This window comes from Eucyclogobius newberryi, unplaced genomic scaffold, assembly GCF_026437365.1.
Source record: "Eucyclogobius newberryi isolate DKJ021-1_F unplaced genomic scaffold, fEucNew1.0.hap1 SCAF_4, whole genome shotgun sequence".
Classification (NCBI taxonomy): Eukaryota; Metazoa; Chordata; class Actinopteri; order Gobiiformes; family Gobiidae; genus Eucyclogobius; species Eucyclogobius newberryi.
This window is the reverse complement of record NW_027316056.1, coordinates 29,355,980-29,377,022: the sequence shown is the minus strand read 5'-3', so window position 1 is coordinate 29,377,022 and position 21,043 is coordinate 29,355,980. Positions and strand designations below refer to the sequence as shown.

At 41.8% G+C, this 21,043-nt stretch overlaps 2 protein-coding genes across 2 annotated transcripts; one reads left to right on the top strand and one right to left on the bottom strand.

Annotated features, from left to right (window-relative positions):
* Positions 1-371: 371 nt before the first annotated feature.
* On the top strand, positions 372-2,218 carry LOC140378013 (sperm-associated antigen 5-like). The gene is made up of 8 exons (XM_072463643.1): positions 372-501; positions 719-950; positions 1,133-1,265; positions 1,347-1,427; positions 1,519-1,662; positions 1,750-1,824; positions 1,906-1,986; positions 2,104-2,218. Exons 1-8 carry the CDS (start codon positions 372-374, stop codon positions 2,173-2,175), a joined length of 948 nt encoding a protein of 315 aa, XP_072319744.1. The 3' UTR covers positions 2,176-2,218.
* Positions 2,219-2,995: 777 nt separating this feature from the next.
* Positions 2,996-4,669, bottom strand: foxe1 (forkhead box E1). Its single transcript, XM_072463808.1, has one exon. It carries the CDS (start codon positions 4,429-4,431, stop codon positions 3,361-3,363), a length of 1,071 nt encoding a protein of 356 aa, XP_072319909.1. The 5' UTR covers positions 4,432-4,669; the 3' UTR covers positions 2,996-3,360.
* Positions 4,670-21,043: the final 16,374 nt, after the last annotated feature.

The following is a 21,043-nucleotide window of genomic DNA, read 5'->3' as shown; positions in this document are numbered from 1 at the left end:
TTTCAAATCAAGTTTAATGTGGAAAATTTCAATAAGCATTACAGTTTATGATCTGGGTTGCGGGTGAGAAAAGGTTTCAAAGCTAGTTCTGCACTGTGAAGTCTGAATTTATGCTGCCTTTTGCTAAATCAGTCGTGCCCCGAGGGAAGAGTTACAACCCGCTCTGACTTTGTTGATCTGCTCGTGTAGTATTAATTATACCTCATCGAAACTAAAGAACACATAACAAAAGATGGAATTCGAATTCTGGTTTACAATCATCCAGCCGTCGTAATCTGTAGGCCACTCGTTTGAAGAAGGTGAGGTGCAGTTTGGAAGCGGTGCAGGAGGCAATTCTTGCGATCAAAAAGAAAATGCTTCTTTGGACTGAAATGGCGGGTTACTTTATTATCCAATGCATCCTCGAAGCACGGCAGAGGTCAAGCCGGTCAAATGCTGAGCAGGTTCTCAACAGCTGTGAGGCGGAGCCTGGCGGAGAACAACCTGAAACTAGATTAGCAGGTAAACAAAGTCGGGGCGGTTTCAGGGCTAATCTAGGGCAGGGCTAATCTAGGGTTTAGGGCAGCGTAAATTCCTGCTCCTTCAGATTAAAAATGGCAGTGCAAACGTCTCTACTCGTCTTTAATCCAATTTGCTGACTTTAAAACCTTTCTGCCGTTCTGTTACTACAAATTGTGACGTGACGTAACCGCTACGATCCGCTCTCGTCCCCCCTCAGATGCAGCGGAGGCCCAGTCTGACCTCGTGTTCAGCGAGAGCAGCGCCTTCACCCGGATCACCGCGGTCACGCCGAAGAAATGGACCCCAGAGCGTGTGCAGCAGGAGGAGGAGCAGAGCAGTGTGTTGGAGCTGCTGGCCGGGCTGGACGCCACAGTCACAGAGCTCAGAAACACTCTGGCCTTGTCGCAGAAACGCAAGGACGCCCTGCTGAAGGAGCGACAAGACGCCATGTGAGTTCTTTAGACTAAAGTTGACTGTCTTGCAACCAAAAACAGGTCTGCAACAACACATTAGGCATTTGTTTGTGTGTGTGTGTTTTTTTTACAACTTTTGCCCTCGCCTTATTGTTCTAACTGCTGTGCGTCATATTAAAATGTGCATACAAATAGTTCTCGCAACTGCGTTATTCCAGATGCCGCCTGCAGAGGGAGCTGGAGCACGCAAACTGCACTCGTCGGACCGAAGTGTCGGAGCTCCAGTTTGAACTGAACCGGCTCAAAGCTCGGCTCGAGAAGGCCAACGTGAGCCTGCAACAGAAGGCCCAGGTCAACATGCAGCTATATCTAAAGACAAGTTACACAAAGCATGATACTGAACTTTAATGATGACGCGTGGTCTCATCGCAGGGGGAAAAAACGGTGTCGAAGTTGGTGACGGAGATGAGCGAGATTCAGGAGATGCTTAACAAACACAAGGCTGACAATAATGTAGGCGTTTGGTCAATCATTTGCATTTTCTTTCACCCTGTTTTAAAATAACAATTGTGCCGTCTCTGTAAACGCGCCTGCCGTTTTCTAGGAACTGCGTAAAGAGCTGTACGGGCTGCGGCGTTCTCTGCAACAGTCCAAGTCCGAGGCTCAGTTTCTGCACGACGAGCTGAGGAAAAGCAATGGGCAGTTGGCAACGGACTTCATGGACGAGAAGATTGGTTTATTGATGGAGGTGTGACGATTACGCTCATGGACAAGTCATTTGAAAAATAAAAAAGTGCATCTACTGTGTATGTATTAAATTTGATCAATATTGTAGATGGAGAAGCTAAAGATGAGTCTTCAGGCCGAGGAACAGGCTCGACAAAAACTTCTGGAAAGGGCAAAAAGACATGTAAGTTTTCTATTAAATTGCACAGAAATGTTGGGGGGAAATGTATTTTATTAATAAGCATGTTCTCTTGTGTTTTTATAGCAAAACATCTACCAGGTTAATCAGCAGAAGAGCGACAAGGAGCTTCAGATGTTAAGCAGCATAATCAATAAAGTCAGAGAGGTAAGCTTTTTAAAAAATATGTTATATATTTATAATTTTAAATTGATCGTACAAACATTTTACGTTTATTATTATTGAATATTTTAAAGTTATTTGTTGTTCTTTTCCCTTTTGTAGACCCTGCTGTGTTTGCCTCCGAGTTTGAAAAATTGTGAACAACTTCAGCAGCTTATAGAATATGTTGGCTAATTTTTCAATGTTGTATTTATGTATTCTGTCTTTTATACCTGTTGATTTTAGTTAAAATATTTGTAGAATATTTTCACTTTATTGTCAAATAAAACATGTTGCCTGCAACTACTGACGAGTCATAAGCAGACTGTTAATGTTACTCTGTGGTTTTAAACTGCTAACATTTTACAAAACTTTCACAAAATCTGTTATTTTGTAACCTAAAATTGCATATTCATGATTACTCGCCATTCTAAATCAACTGTAATCTAAATAAATTAAATATACTTTCCCTTTGTACTCTAAATACCTTGATTTTATGGATTATATCAAAATAGCTGAGACGCTCAACAAAAATTAGCAGCTATTCAGCTCTTAATTTGCTCAAGTCGTGTCTGTCAACAATGGCTTTTTTTGTTGTGATCTCCAAATCAAGTGTCTTCTCCGTAATGAGACTTCTTTCGTCCAGTCTCATCTTGCCAGTTGTACAAACACGCTGTAACCGTTTGTCCTTTTGTTAAACGAAGGTCTCGCCACTTCACTCACAATATCCAGTTACAGCTGAATTAGTTCTCCTGATTAGTGGACGTACATGGTAGATTAAGCGTGCGTACATGGTAGATTAAGCGTGCGTTTAAGTGCGCTCCTGATGTCTGGACATGATAATGGAAACTAATGCCACGGCTCCAGACGGCACTTCAGACCTGCTGAGCTGAGACGGACCAACAGTTCTCCAACATGGTTAAACATGAGATATGTTGGAAGACAAAACCTAACACGGATATTGGGATGAATAATTTATTTTTATTTGCAAAAAAATAAGTGCTAAATAGTTCATCTTACATCCTAACAGGCGGTTTCATTTGGCAAGTACATACAAACAAAAATCTACATTCTTCATACAATTTAAGCCTTGCAAAACCTTTAACCACAAAGCACAATATTTTATACAAATTATTGTCATTTAAAAGCTCACCATAATGGCAATAATATTAACACACATGTCATTTCAATTCTAAAAACATTTTCACAAGAGACTAGTGCATAGTCGGCAAACCCTGATACTGTAGAAGAAGATGGCTGGTAAAGACGGTGGCATATCACAGTTGAGTCATTTCACAGAGACTAGAGGAATAAGAATGATGTTTGTGTGCTAATGTTGGCTCCGAGGGACCACAAAGTCTGTAATGTCTGGTTTAGGTGTTATATCGCAGGCACAAACCGGTCCATGTTCCCTGCATATGTGGGGTGCCGTAGATAACCACTGCTGTTGGGGATGGGAGCAGAGCCGTTGTACTGGGAGAACGAGCCCAGCTGCACAGGGGAGATCCGGTCGTAATGCTCCATGCTGTCAGAGGAGTGGAGGCGTCCTGCAGCAGCATAGCCATGACTGGGGTAGCACTGTGTGTAGGAGCCCTGGGGGCCATGGTGAGGGGTGGGACTGGAGTAGAAGCCTGAGTGAGCTGAGGAACGGCTGGACACTGCCCCGCCACACGACGGGCTCTGGAAGGCCGCTGCTCCTAGGCTGCAGGGACTGGGGCCGTTCGGCAGCCCCTCGGGACTGAAGCTGCGGCCGGGCTGTTGCATCACCTCTGACCCCTGCCCCGGGAGCATACCGGTTGGACCTGAGTGTGCCATGATGTTATTGATGCTGAACATGCGGCTCTGAGCAGGTCCAAAGCCTGGAGGCGATGAGGAGGGGTAGTAGGCAGATGGCAGTTGCTGGCTGTAGGACGGACTGACCGTCATGTTGCTGTAGAGAGAGTTTGTGTAGGCTGTGCGAGCCACATGAATAGGGGAGAAGACTGCGCTCTCATGCATATAGGAGTTATATGTGCTCACATCACATCGCTTGAACCGTTTCCTGCGCCTCAGGAAGCTGCCGCTTTCAAACATGTCCTCAGCGTTTGGGTCAAGGCCCCAGTAGTTGCCTTTCCCCGGCCTCCCGGGCTCCCTGGGAATCTTCACAAAGCAATCATTTAGGGTCAAGTTGTGGCGAATTGAGTTCTGCCATTTCTTTGAATTATCTTTGTAAAAAGGGAAGCGCTCTGTGATGAACTTGTAGATGCCTCCTAAGGTGAGTTTCCGGTCGGGCGAGTTGGCAATGGCCATGGAGATGAGGGCGATGTAGCTGTAGGGGGGCTTGCCTCTCTGCAGGGGCCTCTTCCTCCTGCGTCCTCTGGTCTGCTCCTCATTCTGTGAAGAACTGTTGGACCCTGACAAACTACTGTCCACTGGAGAGCCCTTCTCCGATTTCACCACTGGCATTGTCATTTTGGCCACAATTTCAAATAATACAACCAAAAGTTCCCCTACTGTGAAATCTGCTGGAGAAGTCCAATAGTTCAATGTTCGTCTTAATCAAAAGGAATGTAGATCCAACACAAAGAGATCTTCAGTCCACTCGGGGCAGGTCCAGCAGCAGCAGTATTTGGAGCTGTTCAGGTTCGTATGCGGTTGCAGTCCGTCTCCTCTCAGAGAGCCAGAGCCATGTGCTGCGCTGCAGGTATGTGACACAATGACTCACCTGGGCTTGACTCCAGTGTAATACCTGCAGACACCTAAGGGCCACACCCCCTTGGTCGTCACATGCTCCAGACATACCTCTGCTTTAAGGGCCTATTGTGGACTACTCCACTCACTCCCTCACTACATGCTTTAAACATTAAAAATATTACATGAAAACAAACAACAGTTAGCAGTTCAAAGGGTAAAATACATCATGAGACAGTTTGCTTGTAATATGAAAATGTACTTTGATCAGAGGCACTATGTTTAAAGTAAGATTACCTCAAGATAAAATATTTCTTACACATTCATGCTGTGTTTCATTGGTAAGAATATATTGCTCCAAACTGATAGTGAATCACTGATTCTCTAGTTCTTGGGTAAATACTCAATCATCATGTACTGTAAATCCAGAAGTGCTTTGGTATTTTGCCTAGATCTTACCATCCACACCCAAAAACAAATAAAGCCCTTTCTCACCTTTCTATTCACAATTCATGTAGCATTTCTTTCAAACTGATAGAAAACCTTTCTTAAGGTTCTTAAGATTTTTTACTTTTTCCCTCAAAAGTGACTTTCTTCCTTGCAGTCTTTTATTGAATGAAACTGTCCACCATCATTAACTCTCCATATTCAAAGTCGACCTCAGTTTATTTAAAAAAAATTGAAAATGGAGCATGCTGTTTGGACGTTCAACACTAAAAGCCCTCTTTAGTGGTAACTTAACCTGGGAGTTGTTTTTCCACCCGGCTTCCTTGTTTGCTTTGTGCCAGTGGTTGGCCCGGCCAGCTGTGTTAAGAGATGTAAATGTTGTCCAGACAAAGCCTGTCCTGTGATTTCAGCATGCAAAATATCCGCCATCATCTTAATCCTCAAATGCAACCCGAGCGACAGGAATAACCAATAACCAGGCAGGGAAAAGGCTCACTCAAATTGTGCTTTGTTTGTCCACGACTTTAAGGGATTGTGTCCTGTGACGTTCTGCTGGACATGTTTTGAAAGTCAGTGCGGGATGAAATGGTGGGATTTGCTCTGATTTGAATTGTGACTTTGCGGAGCTGATGAGCAGACGGGGATGATATTTGTCCAGAGATGATATTCCCTTCTGGACACTTGGACACTTGCCTCAACAAGAAGGTTCTAGGTTTGGTTCCTAGATCAGACCAAGCCTTCCCGTGTGGGATTTGCATGTTCTCCGATGTCTCCACGGCCACACTACGTCCAATCGGCAATTTTGTAGTAATCCATGAATGTGTAATGATAGCCCTAAATAAAGGGCTTCAATGTTGAGCGTTTGCAGTACTCAAAAAAAGGTAAATACTGCATCGTCTTGTATAATCAGATGGACTTGTGTTGGGCTTGTTGCCTGGGTTGAGTGCAGTATGCGGGGTTTGGGGTTCAGCGTGGTCTTAATCTGTAAAACAAACAGACGCGGCGGCACACTCCCAGAGCCCATCGCTGACGACATGTGTCAGAGCAGAACACGCTGAGACGCCGGCCGATGAAAGGTGGGCCGCAGCACCGCCCGCCGCAAAAATGTCCACATTCAATCATGGAAAAAGGATATTCAGAAAACTGCGTACAAGTTTTGTAGTGAAAAACTTGAAGAATCAGAATTACTTTTATTTAGAGCTGAGTAATTATGGCAAATTATCTAAGTGCAGTTTTTCAGTCAAACATTGGGATTACGATTAGATTTGCAATTTATATTTTAATAGTTTGATTCAGTTAAAATTTCATATTTTTAAAATGTCCATTAACATCTGAGGAAAAAAATGAAATTTCAACTGTATTTCAGAACATGTTTGTAGAGGTCTAAATACAGGATTAGCAGCTTTTAGACATAAAAAGATGTTTATGTTGTTTGAAAAGAACTTGACGATTCTCTAATTCAAATTCAAATTCAACTGCAATACATCTTAGACACTTACTTTCCCCAAAGGAGACATCGTTTTTGTGACAGAAATGAAGCCTATAATAATTAAATAATATAATAATAATGATAATAAAATATATGGTCCTCAAATATGTGTGTTGCTTTTGATGTTGCTTTTGATGATAAGATATATATCATAGGTGTAAAAGAACTATATTATTTATGGAAGAAACACCTATAATCATGTGTTTGTAATTTTGTGTGATTGTTTAAACTATATTATTTTAAAAATCTAATCAATTCAAGCAAGTATTTACGCTCTCTGTGTATCTGCAAGTTTTTAAAGAATGAAGAGAACCAACAGAATTAAATGAAATAAGGAACGTTTCTGTTTCTGACACACTGCCAGTGTGCTCAAAACACACTTGGTGCAAACAATTGTTTTTTCTTGATTATGTAATTGTTGGGTGTAATAACCACAGATCCTTTAGACTAGATTAGCCTTTATTGTCCCTGTAGGTAAATGTGTTCTCTGCATTTGACCCCATTAAATGCTGCTGATTCATTCCACAGCCCTAAACAAATAACGACATATATATTTTTACTGGCCACATTGTTGTGCTACGACTCCTCAGGGATTGGAATACATTAGTGGTTGGACACATTAAAGGGCTTTTTTGTCAACACATGGTAATTTGGCACATTTTTACGCCAGATGCCCTTCCTTCTACAACCAGCTACATTACTGGGACTGAGGGGAAAAGAGGGTTGTGTGTCTCCATTTTTTTGGTTGTGTTTTCATTTTCTTAAAAGTTTCTGTATTTTCTTCAGTGTGAGCCTTTCACTTGTCTTCCCTGGGGTTATGTCAGGTTATTTGAGAATGTGTGTATTTAAGACATGCAAAACTATTTCACGTGTGATAAGATACTCAAACGAGACAAACGTACCGACACTTTCTCCTTGTCAGTATCTTTGGCTATCTCAGTATTGTATCAATCCAAATAAACCAGGAACTAATGTTAGTAATAGTTCAATGTGTATACAGTTATGGCGCTCTATAGTTCTCGAAGTACTAGAGTTACAGGAGTACTTTATTTCATATAGTAGTATGAAAGTTTGAAGAAGCAAACATACGACATTTTTTGATTTATCAGCAGTGAATAGCATTTCATTCAAATCATTCTAAAGGTAGGTCCATTGTTAATGGGATAAACTGTCTGTTTGACACACCCTGTCAAACAGGTCTTTATATATTCCAGGGCCATCACCATATGATGATAATGGCCTGCAATATATATCACATACAAAATGTATTGCTTGAGTGTTTGTGCACCTTGAACTCTGACCCGTTTTGTCAAACACAGGTGAGGAGGATCCCTCTTGACTTCAGGCCTGCAGCGTGAGTTTGGCTGATGTTCTGACATATTTGATGGACATGCCGTGTTTCGCGCGGTGGACCTCACCCTCCAATAAGATTCCATCTCATGCTCCTTGGCTCTGAACAATCGGAGCTGACTCACAGCTCTGCAGCCTGTTGTTACTAGAATTCAGCTTCATAGCTGCCATACTTGCCTCATGCATCACCTCCTGGCACAGCGCAGCACTTTAATTGTATCTGCTAATGATTGTTTACTTCTGTGACTGAATAATACAAGCAGCTTAATTTGCATATAATGTGACTCCAGCTCAGGGTTTGCACTAGAACAGAACTCAAATGTGTGAATATCATCAGTTCTAAATATATGGTAAGAAGATTACGGCCACATTTGTGGGCCACTTTAAACAAGTTATTGTGTAAGTGTTGAAACAATATTTTGTTTGCATTATTCTGTATATTCACTTAAACAAATGGAAGTGAATATTTGTCGAACTATTCTTTGTCAGATGTCAGTAAATTCTGCTGCAGCTCTACATCTTACAGTGGAGTGCTCTTCACTGTGCACAGCCCTGGCCTGTGGAGGGCCCTGAGCCACACATGGGCAGCTCTGAGGGGACCAGCTGCCCATCACCGTGGAAACACAAAAGAGCTGAGCTGCAGAGGCAAATGAAGAGCCCTTCAGAGTCATGTCCTACATGGAGCTGTGTCACAGCCATGAGAAACGGCTCTGTCCAAACAAAGACAAACAAATGAGACATTTGAATCCCAACACATCTTAAGTCATGTGACGCAGGGCTCCACAGGTGACAGCCCTCACACTGAACTGACACGGCCGCAGGGGCTGCTATTTGTGTATGTCACATCTGTTAGATTGATATGTTGGTTACAGCAGGGAAGAGGTTAAAAGAACATACTATGCTTGTTCTGCAGCTAAACTAAGATGAACATATATGCATTGGATTTATTTAAAGCTTTTTGGAATACTCAAAGAGGCTTCATAAGATCTTTCACTTCTACTCTGGTAGTCACAGATGCCCTGAGGCCACCAGCCACACGCCCCATTCATACAAGCAAGCTGCTTGAATTGTCTTCTCCAGGACACAACCACAGTATGCATTGGAATTATGATTTTATTTAAAACATAACTACAGCCAACATTACTCAAATAACAATATATTTTTTTTTTCAATAATACATGTGTGTGTGTGTGTGTGTGTGTGTTCACTGTGACTGCAGCACAGCCAGCGCAGCCTCTTTGCATCCACAGCTGCAGGGGCTTGGCGACCATGCAAAATCCTGACGGTTGACTTGTTCCAAACCTGGGCCAGTTTACATAACTGAAGCGCTGCACTGCCCAGGAGGCTGCCGTTAAATCTGTGCCTGAGGAGACAGGGACCTATTGAATCATCCCAAGCCTTACACTCTGCTGCTGTGTCTGCTCCAGATGAATGATGACAAAATGAAGCATGTGCCTGTGTATACTTTTTAAGACAACATAACCACCGCAAATGCAAGGCACCATGTGAAATAGTGGAGGGCCGAACGACCTTTGTGTTGACCTTTGTGCGGTTGTAGAAAGCACAACACACACTTCCACAGTAAACTGATTAGAATGTGGAGAATGTGACAGGTATGCAGATATTCTTCTAAATATATGGCATTGATTGTTCGTATCCACCTGGACAACACTAATTTAACAGGTAAAGGTCTAAACAGATGATAAAGTGCATGAACTGTAGCGTAGAGCTGTTCAACTAAATCTTCCTGAGGGCCAGATGTTTCGATATGTTCACAACAGTTTGACACAATTTGGAATCGCACCCACCTCTACTTCAGATATGACTTAGTTTATGTATTTGTTCTGTCTATTCTTTGGAAATACCAGCATCTGTGCATTCTTTTATGTTTTGTCTGTCCAATTAACTCAAATCAGAATCAGATTTAAATGTTTTTTACATTCAGTCTCAAATACGTTTTTTACTCTGATACTGGAGACATTACTCTTTCTACTTGAGTCATATTATTCTAAAGTAATGTTATTCTACTACTTCAAATGTGCAACAGGCCAAAGACTGCAACTATACTCTGCTTAAGGAATAGAAACGTGTATTATTGTGTATTATTTATAGTTGGTGTAATGTTATGTTTGTTGTCCTCAGACACCACAGCGGTCTGCAGAGGTTTATAGGTGATTAGATTCTCAAAATATTTATACAGCAGTATACTGTACTGTGATGGACTTCTTTTGAATACATGTATCGATACATGACAGCATAAATTATTTACAAAATGCCAAGTTATACATGTATAAACCTGCTGTGCTGTATTAAGGCTGAATCTTGTGAACATGAAATTCCAATGGATTTTGTCCTTTTATGGGTGTCATTTTTAAGACTTTCAACCATTCAAAAGTCATATTTCACATTTTTCTTATTCATTCAAAACAGCGACTATGTATTGCTGTATTTGAAGTGTTATGGACTTTTCATGTTAATATGCAATGTTTAGATTCATTTTAATGACATAAAACAACTGAGTGTCCTTAAGTGGCCACGTGTTAAATAGTCGACTGGCCCATAAATGTATCATATTTATGGATGACACATCACACTTCTGTATCAGTTTGTGTTGATCTGAATTAGATGTTGTTAATCTTTAGGGCTAAAGGCATCTTTAAGTTGGCCAGGCTGTATCTAAAGCAGGAATATTGTTGCTTTAATGATTACACACATCATGTGAGATCTGCTTTCCTCGTATTCAAATGTGTTTCATTATTTTATTAGTAAAAGTTTATATAATATTCATATTATATTCACATAGGATACAAGGCTTCAACATTGGGGGGTTAAGATCCATGGCTCTGGCAATTAGCCTATAGTCTTATAATAATAAAGTTCATTGTGGGATATTAATTAAAGTCTGTTTTGTTAAGTTAATCATCACTCAAATACTCAATTTGAAAAGCTGTTGAGATACAGTATGAAAGTATAAGCAGCGCAGAAGTGTGTGTGGGACTGGAGCGTGAAGCTGAGGCATACATGAGGGATAATTCGGGTGTTTAATGGAATGGACACAAAGATGCGGGAGCATCTACTTTTTCTCTGCTGTGAGGACTTCTAAAGGATGTGGCTCGGAGACATGAAGGCAAAGTTTGAAGTGAATGCTCCTGTTCAGTGGAATACGACGCGAGAGTCAGAGGAAAAACTGTTACAGGTAGTGTACTTTTTTCCATCAAAACAACATATTTCCTACTTAGTTGTTGCAAACGGGACCTAACACTTTTGGTCACAAATAATCAATCGCACAATGCCCCATGTGCTTCTCTCCACCTGTCCTGACGCCTTTATGGGCTCTTTATTTCAGGTGATTGTGGGTTTAGTTCTACAAATATTACATCTAAAAAGTGCTGTAAAGTTTTGTCCAATAAGACACTCCTTAGCTTCTTTCTCTTGCTTAGAAAACAAACATAATTACTCAAAGTAAAATTCCAATTCCAGAGAGATAACCGTCGCTATCAAGAGCATAACACTTATTAGTTTTTATGGTTTAATTAACGGCTGTAATAACACCTTCAGCTCAAAGTGTCAACAAAGAGCAGTTACAAGGAGGAAGTCTGTGCAGGGCATCCAACTGACGTGCGACCACAGTTCTATTTAGCTTGCTGCTCTGTGGACATTGGGGTGATCCGAGGTCAGGTGCTGTTTGCTTTCAGTTGTGGATCAGGATCTTGTCTCAGACTCGTTTGCCAAATGACTCACTCCTGCATGATACATGCACACACCATCGTTCTCTTTCACTGTAACTGAGCACACAATTATAGTCATGCGTGGCTGCAAATACCAGAGCATCCTTGTCAGTTACTTGTCTGTATGTCAACACCTCACACTGCTCCAGCCACACAGGAGCATTTCTTCCTTGCCTGCACCTGTATAGAACTCTGGGTTGCACAATAGAGTTGCACCAGAGGATGAGTGCATTATGGGTGCACTATGGGTGCACTATGTGTGGTTCAGGGCAAGCACATCCTTTTCAGGATGTTCCACACTGGAAAAACTCACAAACTTCACAAGTCATGTGACAAGAATGCATGGTCAACTATGTTAAAAACTATTTAAGTAATGATATCTAGTTATTGAATGTATAATGGCACTTTTAATTTGCATATAAGTATGGCGTCAGTTTGTGTGGCTCTCATGAACTATTGACAAAGCAACACAAGTGTTTGTGGTCTCACATCGCTGCATCTTTCAGCAGGAACCAGTTGTGACACATCTCTCTCTCCCTTTCTCTCTCTCGCTCTCTCTCTCTTAGGTTAGGTGTCTTTATTCGTACTTTGTACTTGGTTTGCAATGATTAAGAGACATCAAACATACATGCACACAGTATAAAAAAGACAGACATAATGCTGGGAGGAAACTGTCTCTATATCTTTTGGTCCTGCATCATGGCACGACCAGTCTTTGTCTCTCTCTCTCTCTCTCTCGCTCTCTCTCTCTCTCTCTCTCTCTCTCTCTCTCTCTCTCTCTCTCTTGGGCTAGATGTGCTCTGAAGGATAAGGGTGTTTGCTAAGGATATATACTGTATATATACATATATATAGGATCTCTCCCTCCCTAATCTGACAAACAAGGAAATTCAGAGTTAACAATGCCACATATACATCAGAACCAGTTAAAACCAGCACAATTAATGCACTGAGAATGTCAGGCATCCCGGGAGTCAAGAGAGGCGAGGCTGGGCTCGCAAGCATTTTTCCAGACAGGGTCATAAACAAGCACTTGTACCTTTACAGCAGGAGCTCTCTGTCCACTGCTCAGAGCAGTGTCAGCTGACCCAGGCACAGGACTGGACCACCAGACTAAACCGTGATATACACTGAAGTATATGTGTGATAATTCTAACCATCCATCCATCTTCTTCCCATTATCCGGAGCCGGGTCGCGGGGGAAGCAGTCTGAGCAGGGACTCCCAGACTTCCTGCTTCCCAGACACTTTCTCCAACTCCTCCGGGGGGGTCCCGAGGCGTTCCCAGGCCAGCCGAGAGATTTAGTCCCCCCAGCATGTCCTGGGTCTTCCACCGGGCCTCTTCCTGGTGGAACATGCCCGAAACACCTCCCCAGGAGGCGCCCAGGAGGCATCCGGAACAGATGCCCGAGCCACCTCAGCTGACTCCTCTCGACGTGGAGGAGCAGCGGCTCTACTCCCTCGTGTGACTGAGCTCCTCACACTAAGGGAGCGCCCGGCCACCCGGCGGAGGAAACGTATTGTATCCGCAATCTTGTCCTTTCGGTCATTACCCAAAGCTCATGACCATAGGTGAGGGTAGGAACATAGATTGACCGGTAAATCGAGAGCTTTGTCTTTCGACTCAACTCCTTCTTCACCACAACAGTCCAACTGTCGATCTCACGCTCCATCCTTCCCTCACTCGTGAACAAGACCCTGAGATACTTGAACTCCTCCACTTGGGGCAAGGACTCCCCACCCACCTGGAGAGGGCAAGCCACCTGTTTCCGGTCGAGAACCATGGCCTCTGATTTGGAGGTGCTGATTCTCATCCCAGCCGCTTCACACTCGGCTGCAAACCGTCCCAGTGCATGTTGCAGGTCCGGGCTTTATCGAGCCATCAGGACAACATTGTCTGCAAACAGCAGAGATGAGATCCTGTGGTCCCCAAACTGGACACCCTCCGACCCCTGACTGCGCCATGAAATTTCGTCCTTAAAAACTATGAACAGAACCGGTGACAAAGGGGGCGGGTGCAGAGTGATCTGGGTGGCAGTCGACGGCAGGGGCCTGACATTTTTCCACTACAGACCAGTGACCCCCAAACTGGAGGAGTGGCTATAGCAGATCCCTGGAAAAACATCAGACATCTCTGATCAGAAAAGTGCAGTGCAGGAATAACAAGCGTACAGTGCCCTAAAGCTCCAACTGTCACGAACGGCAGAACGGAGCCAATTACAGAGCTGGAAACAGGCGAAGATTTAACAGTCTTTAATAGCACAGAACAGAAAAGTACAAAGTCTTTTGGATAAGAGTGACAACAAAAAAAGATCCTTCCAGCAAAGGGCAGCGCCAGGAACCGCGGGGTCAGAGGGCAGGCGTAGTAATAAATCCGTTCCAGGTTCGGTACACAGGCAAACAGCAATGTCGGAGGTCAGGCAGAAGGAAATCTCAGGACGGTCCAAGGTCGATGACGGCAAATAGGATCACGAGGAGCAGGCAAAAATCAGAGTCAGAACAAGAATCAAAATCAGAGCGCTCGATAAGGGCTCGATGACTGGGGTCGACCAGGTAACACAGACAATCTCGCCAAAACTATAGACAAACTATACATTGCTAGACAGACGTGACCATGACACCCACTAACAAAAATGGATGAAACTAATCGCGGAGATTGTGAAGGGATTTTTTTTTTTTTTTAGCCAGAGAGAACAATTTCTAAAATATGAGCTAGGCAGAATAATACAATTTTAACCAAACAAGACCAAATACAATCATTGCTTCAATCCTTCCACAAGAACCTTCAGGACACAAAGAAGAAGAAATACAATCCTTTTCCCACCATGACAGAAAAGCAAAACTAAAAATTAGGTGCTGAAATAACAGTTACTGACAGTGCAATTAAAAGACTAATAAAACAACAGATCTCCGAGGAGTGAGGGGTTCAGCTCAAAGTGGTATAAACATTTAATTAACAATTAACAAGGCACAGCAGACTATTTTTGACCATCCTACTCAATTTCAGAACTATGTATTTGGGCCTCAAAACTCCTGCCATTGACATAATAAATTGATATCTTTGGAGTATATTTCTGGCAGCAGGGAAAAGGCCACATCTGTTGTTTGTGATAAAGGCTAATAATTTGCTCAGATTGCATGTTTTCTGTGTAAACAACAGGGCATTGATTGTAATCTGTGACAGGCTTTCAGCACTCGCATCACTAATCCTCCGACTCCTCAGCAGGAGGATACAGGTCTTCAGAGGAGCTGCAGACGCTGTTTTCTTAGCGGACACATCCTGACATATCCCTGTGAGCGGCTGCATAAAGACATTGTGGAAAGGACCTTGTCATTACATGATGGAAGGCTTTTATTTATACTATATTAGAGCTCATGTCATTGGAAACATTCCTTCATTTTCTACCGCTCGTTCCCTTTAGGAGTCGCGGCCGTGACTGGAGCCTTTCCCAGTGACTTTGGGCCTGGACAGGGGCCAGTCATTCACTGGGGCCAATTTACCTAACACATGCATCTCAGTCTTATTCATACATAATCATGAATCAATCATTGTAAACCATTTATGGTGCCAATACGTGGCAATACGTGCTACAAATTGGTCTCATTCTTAAAAACTGTAAAAAAGTTACTGTATTGCAAGTTCATTAATGCACTTTTTACTAGAACTCATCAACTTAACAATAGAGTTTTCATTCTCTAGTAAGCTGCCTGGGGCTGACTGATGAGAGATGTGGCTGCCAATCTGCACCAGCGACTTCTCTGACCTGTCACTCACACGTATGCAGGGACGACACAGCACAACATGTGCAACACAATCTAAACTAACAATCAATCAAACTTTATTTTAACAACACTTTCTTTTACATACAAAAATATGTAACACAAAATAAATTAACCCCACTTTTCAAATTATGATTTCAAATGATTTAGTGATTCTTGCCCTTGTATTCAATGGGTTGAGCAGCTTTTAACCTTATGTGGCACTAAAAGTTCTGGGGATGCTTTGAAACAAAACTATGCTGTATAATCTAAAATTAAAACTTTTTCATCACTGTGATTATTTGTTTAATTCAATAGTTATTAGTCATTAGAGTCACAGGGGATGAATACTTTAATACAAACGTTTTCGTGTATCTCCAACACCAAACAACAATTAGTCAGAATAAGTATTGGCCAAGTCGTATTGGGACAGTTGTTTTGTCACCTTAGCACATGGCCCATTTGTAATTGTTATGTCCTGGATGAATGACCCAACTGCGGCCTTTAACTTAAGCGTTACACACACCGGATGCAGTGGCCGCGCAGAGATGTCCGTATACGGGAGTCTGTCCGAGGGAGGCTTCTCTTCAGACTCGACTCCAGCCCGGTATGTGCCTCCTGCGTGTCTGTTACTGTGGGATTTGTAGCTACTCCATCACTGACACATATGGATTATGTGTACTTAAGTAAAAAGCCAGTGCATGCCACAGCTTGTGTGAGAGCAATCACGCACTCAAACACAACATATCTCTCCCATTGTGGGCAGGATTTTACAAAGAGGTGCTACCAGTCTAATTGTAGTAATTATCCTTAGTAACACTTGTTTTCTCAGCATGGGCTTCTTGTAATTGAAAATTGATTACATTTAAAAAGATACTGAACACTACTCAGTGTGTCTATGAAAACAATTGTCTCAATGTTGTTTCTGCTGGTGATTCTTGGCAGCACTTTAAAAGTTCTTTATTTGGGCCTGTGCCGGGATAACCCAGGTTCATCAGGAGTAAGCTAAAGGTGTGTCAACACTGCAAACACGTCAGATGGTAGGTAGGAAATGTTACTGTACAATACATTAATCTCCCATCAGAAAACGCTGACATGTCGATTTGTCCTTTTGTCTTATGCACAGGTGCACAAGTACAAGGCAAAGAATCGTGGGTGTAGTCACATGTTTGTTTTATCTAAGCGCTATCTGTATAATTCTGCGTTGTGTTCATCCCGGTCTATTGAATACGGTAGAAAGATTTCGAGTCTGATCCCACAATCAACAATCTACTTATTGAAAGCTCTTTTTACACACAGCACGTCTTAAGAGCCTTAGAGATGTGGGAAAAGCTTTGTCCTCGGAACAGGACTTTATCAATGAATTACATGAGGTAAAAGGCACATGGGGCTGAATGACAAGTGCCTGAGTGAAAATGATTATGCCTCTGGTTATCACTGTGTGTTTGGGCCTTTGTCGCATGCCACGCTCCGTTTGTGCCTCCTTTGTGTGCTGACATGCTTTATGGTTTACCTGACGGGAAAGAGAAACCAGGGAATTCACAGAGAAGGTGGTCATCTTCAGAGAGGAACAGTGACTTTATCGAATATAAGTCCGAGTAACAATTTTGCTGCTCAATAATAACAGGATACATGATGATTCCTCTATTCTAATATCTGTGGTTTAAATGTGTTCTGAGAATATTGTAATGTTGCTCGTCTGACTATAGTACGTGTACTTCGTTAGTTTGTTGGTTTTGGTGATATTTGAAAGCGTTTCACATTTTTCACAACTATCTTTCAGAAAACGGGATGAAAAACAAAACAAAAATACTACATAAAACTACAACAGCTTTTATACAACATAAAACTGGATGTTTGGTTGTTTGCAAAGTAAATTACGTTCAATAATAATAAAGACTATTGAAACTGCAATTTCTATTCGATCCCAATCCATATTATGCAAATGTGCAATAAGTGCAAATATGTGCGGAATATTTCAGTTTTCTTATGGTGCTAAAATTCCGATACTAAGGAAGAGGCTCCACACTCAGTCCTAATTTTGACACCACAATGATAATAAAACAATACAATGTAATCGTTAACTTAAGATTATAAGTTATCTGTCCTTTCCCCCTGTATCTACTGCGTTGTAACACCAATATTTCCCCTTGTGTGGACATTAAAGGCATAACTTATCTTATCTTATCTTAGATATTTGGTCTTATGCTAGTTCTGTTATAGATTAAAATAACTATTCAGTAAAGGTCCAATTGCGTCATATTTATAGGATTTCTTTTCTAATGAGAACCCTAAATCCTTCTTGAAATATTAAACCTCTATTTGCTACGAGTCACACTGAAGTTACTCAATCATCAGTTAAACTAAAGCGAATAACAACAAAAAACAATATCTGTGTTATCTTGCGACGCGTCTTACAGGAAATAGCAGCAGAGTGATCTTTTAAGGCCAGGGTGACACATATCAACATTCAGACTTTTGTAAATTAAATTAAATGCATTTTTGTAACGCCCAAAATCACAACAGCAGATGCCTCGAGGGGCAATAGTGAAAAACAGATTAAACAATGTTCTTAGGGACTTGGCATGCCGTGTCCTTAGACAAATGGCCCAAGCTCCCGTGTCCTTAGACCCTCCTTCTCTGCAAGGAAAAACTACCAAACCTCTTTGGGAAAAAGTAGAAACATGGAGGAGTTCCACAGTGAAGGAGAAATCTGACTCCCTCAGACGGACAGGCGGACGTGAGATAGACAGTGGAGCTGGACCCACTCAGGAGGAGAACCAGTTCCTCCAGGCAGATGAAGAGACCGTTCCTCCAGGCAGATGAAGAGACCGTTCCTCCAGGCAGATGAAGAGACCGTTCCTCCAGGCAGATGAAGAGACCGTTCCTCCAGGCAGGTGAAGAGGCCGTTCCTCCAGGCAGATGAAGAGACCGTTCCTCCAGGCAGGTGAAGAGGCCGTTCCTCCATGGAGTCGAGGATCAAAAGAAGAAGAAAACACAATTAACAGTTTGCAAGTGAAATTAAATATGAAATCTTGTTTGATAGAATAAGTAGTCAGAAGCAGAAAATAGTGCCATACTTCCCTCAGCATAGTTGCTCCAGGGGCAGCGTAGCTGAAACTGTAGGTTTATATTTCTGTTCCTAACTGGCCTGACCATAAGATATTTCAAAGAGGAACGTTTTAAGCCTGGTCTTAAATGAAGAGACTGTGTCGGCCTCTTAAACATGGACAGGAGCTGATTCCATAACACAGGAGCTTGGGAGCTAAACGCTCGACCTCCTACGCTCTCTTATTTTAGTTCCTGTTAGTAATCTCGCAGCTGCATGAAATGCGTGCAGTAGATCTCTGTGAACTCGTAAAACCCGTTGAGCCGCTCTATTTGGATTTCCCGAGTATAATTAATGGCCTTTTCGCAAGGCTGTTATTCCAAGGAACAAGGAACTTTAGTCATATTCTTTATAAATCAGGCAGGTGTCGTGTGGGATGTTGTCATGTGTTGCCTTCAGTGTTTTGGGTGGGTTTAGGATCAGGGTGTAAGCACTTTAGACGATCGCCGCAGTCACACTCATCACACACACGATAAGCCGAGCTGCACAATGGCAGTGCGATGGGTGTGACTGTCTCTGGGATTACATTAAAGCAGATGACAGGTTCCACCACCTCTGCCACACTCAGCAACACATGTTACGTCGATACTAGTTTGTGAATTTACATTTTTTACCCGGTCATTTTCTTTCCATATCTGCTAAACCTAAATGTCACAGTTATTTTGCCATCGTCACATTTTAAGTTTGTTTAAATGATGTTTTTGCAGTGCTTATGGTGTGGAAGAAAAAGAAACAGAAACAGAAATGAAATATAATAATAATTGAAATAATGAAAATGATTTTATAAACGTATAAAAATAAATAAATAATTAAAATAAAAGAAATGTGTTGTCGTTTTCCTCCTTTTCAAATTAATTGATTTGTTTGTGTATCAACCTTTAGTTTGGAGTCCAATTTGAATGGACTGACAGATTTGCACACCAAATGTCCATTCGTACTGTTTTGCATGTTCTGCAGCTGGCCCTCAACCTGGCTGTATTTGTCCCCTGTGACGGGCCACTGGGGGATATTATCCTCTATTAGCTCTATTAACTCTATTAGCTCTATTAACCTGTACTATCTATTAGCCAAGCGCAAATACACATTTACATTCATTAATGTGTCGATAAATCAACTCACAGGATTACTCATGATTGGAGATTGGAACTATTAGCGTAATAAACCATATTAGTCACAGCTTAAGTACACCATTTGTTTTAAAATGTTTTGCCAAGATAAACATAATTATGTAGCCCCAGACAGTGGCAAACAACCACTTACTTTTAATCTCACAATAATTATAGTAGCAGTATTGATAATTGGATAAACGAGGAGAGATAAACATTTACATTACAGGATATTTCTTCTCCAGGGAGCACTTTACGACCAAGGAGCCCATATTTATTTAAGATAAAACGCTCTCCAAACAGTGAGATGTCACAGATAACAAGATGAATAAAGGTTTCTATCCGTTACTGTATTCATGAAGACCCTCCCACATCTACTGTTGATGAGAGTCACGTTTTATTCAATATTGTCACGTCTATAGAAACACCTTTATGTGCAGGAACTCAGGTGAACTCCACAGAGGCCCTCATTACGAGCAGGGGCAGGTGCACAATTCAATTTATAGCTTATTTATAGTCAAATACGCATTGAATCCAGTTTATATAGAGAAAATGATTATCTCAGGTCTGTGTGGTTTCACCGTCTCAGCGTGTTGTTTCATTGTGTGTTTTGTGTGTTTTAACAAGGATCCTCGCGGCTCTCTGAGGCCCAAAAGCCTCACAAAAATAAACACCTCAACAAAGGACTTGGCTAATATCGTTCTATTATGAGATTATTGCCGGCACATTATTGAATGTGTCTTTAGTGGGCAATGCGGTAATCTCAATATATCCTCCTGAACCACGAAAAGAGTGTGAAATAATTATGCCCAACACTATTTATTTATTTATTCATCATTTAGTATCTGCCTGTGATGAAGTGAGGAACACACAAGATTGTGACCCTGATATTCTGGATTATGTTGTCGAAACCGATGTCCACGAGCGATATTTAATTAATTAAATTTGAATTATCCATCCATTTTTTTTTTTAAATTTTTTTTTAGGAGAGACACACTTTTAATAATGACATAGATTTATTTGTGTATAACATAGTAAAGGTTTGAAACATAGCCATAACATTATTAGTTTGGCTGCAAGTTGTGTCTCATCTTTTTGAAACCCGAGCCGACTGTTGGTAGTGTTTATTTTGCAGATATTTATTTCTTCGACAGAGCATCGGAGTCTGTAAACGTGTAAAATACTTGACACATCGACACATAAACTAGTCGGCAACAATGTCTTGTGATTCTGCAAATTTAGTAATCCCAACTTTGGTTAAGTCTGATTGACAGCGAGTTTTACACTGACCTGAGGCGGTGTTCGAGTCCGGAAAGCACCTGTGTCGGCTCTGACCGGGCCGTGAGGGCGGGTGATATCGGCAAAAAATAATATCTGCACGATAACGCACGTTTAGGGTCGCATTA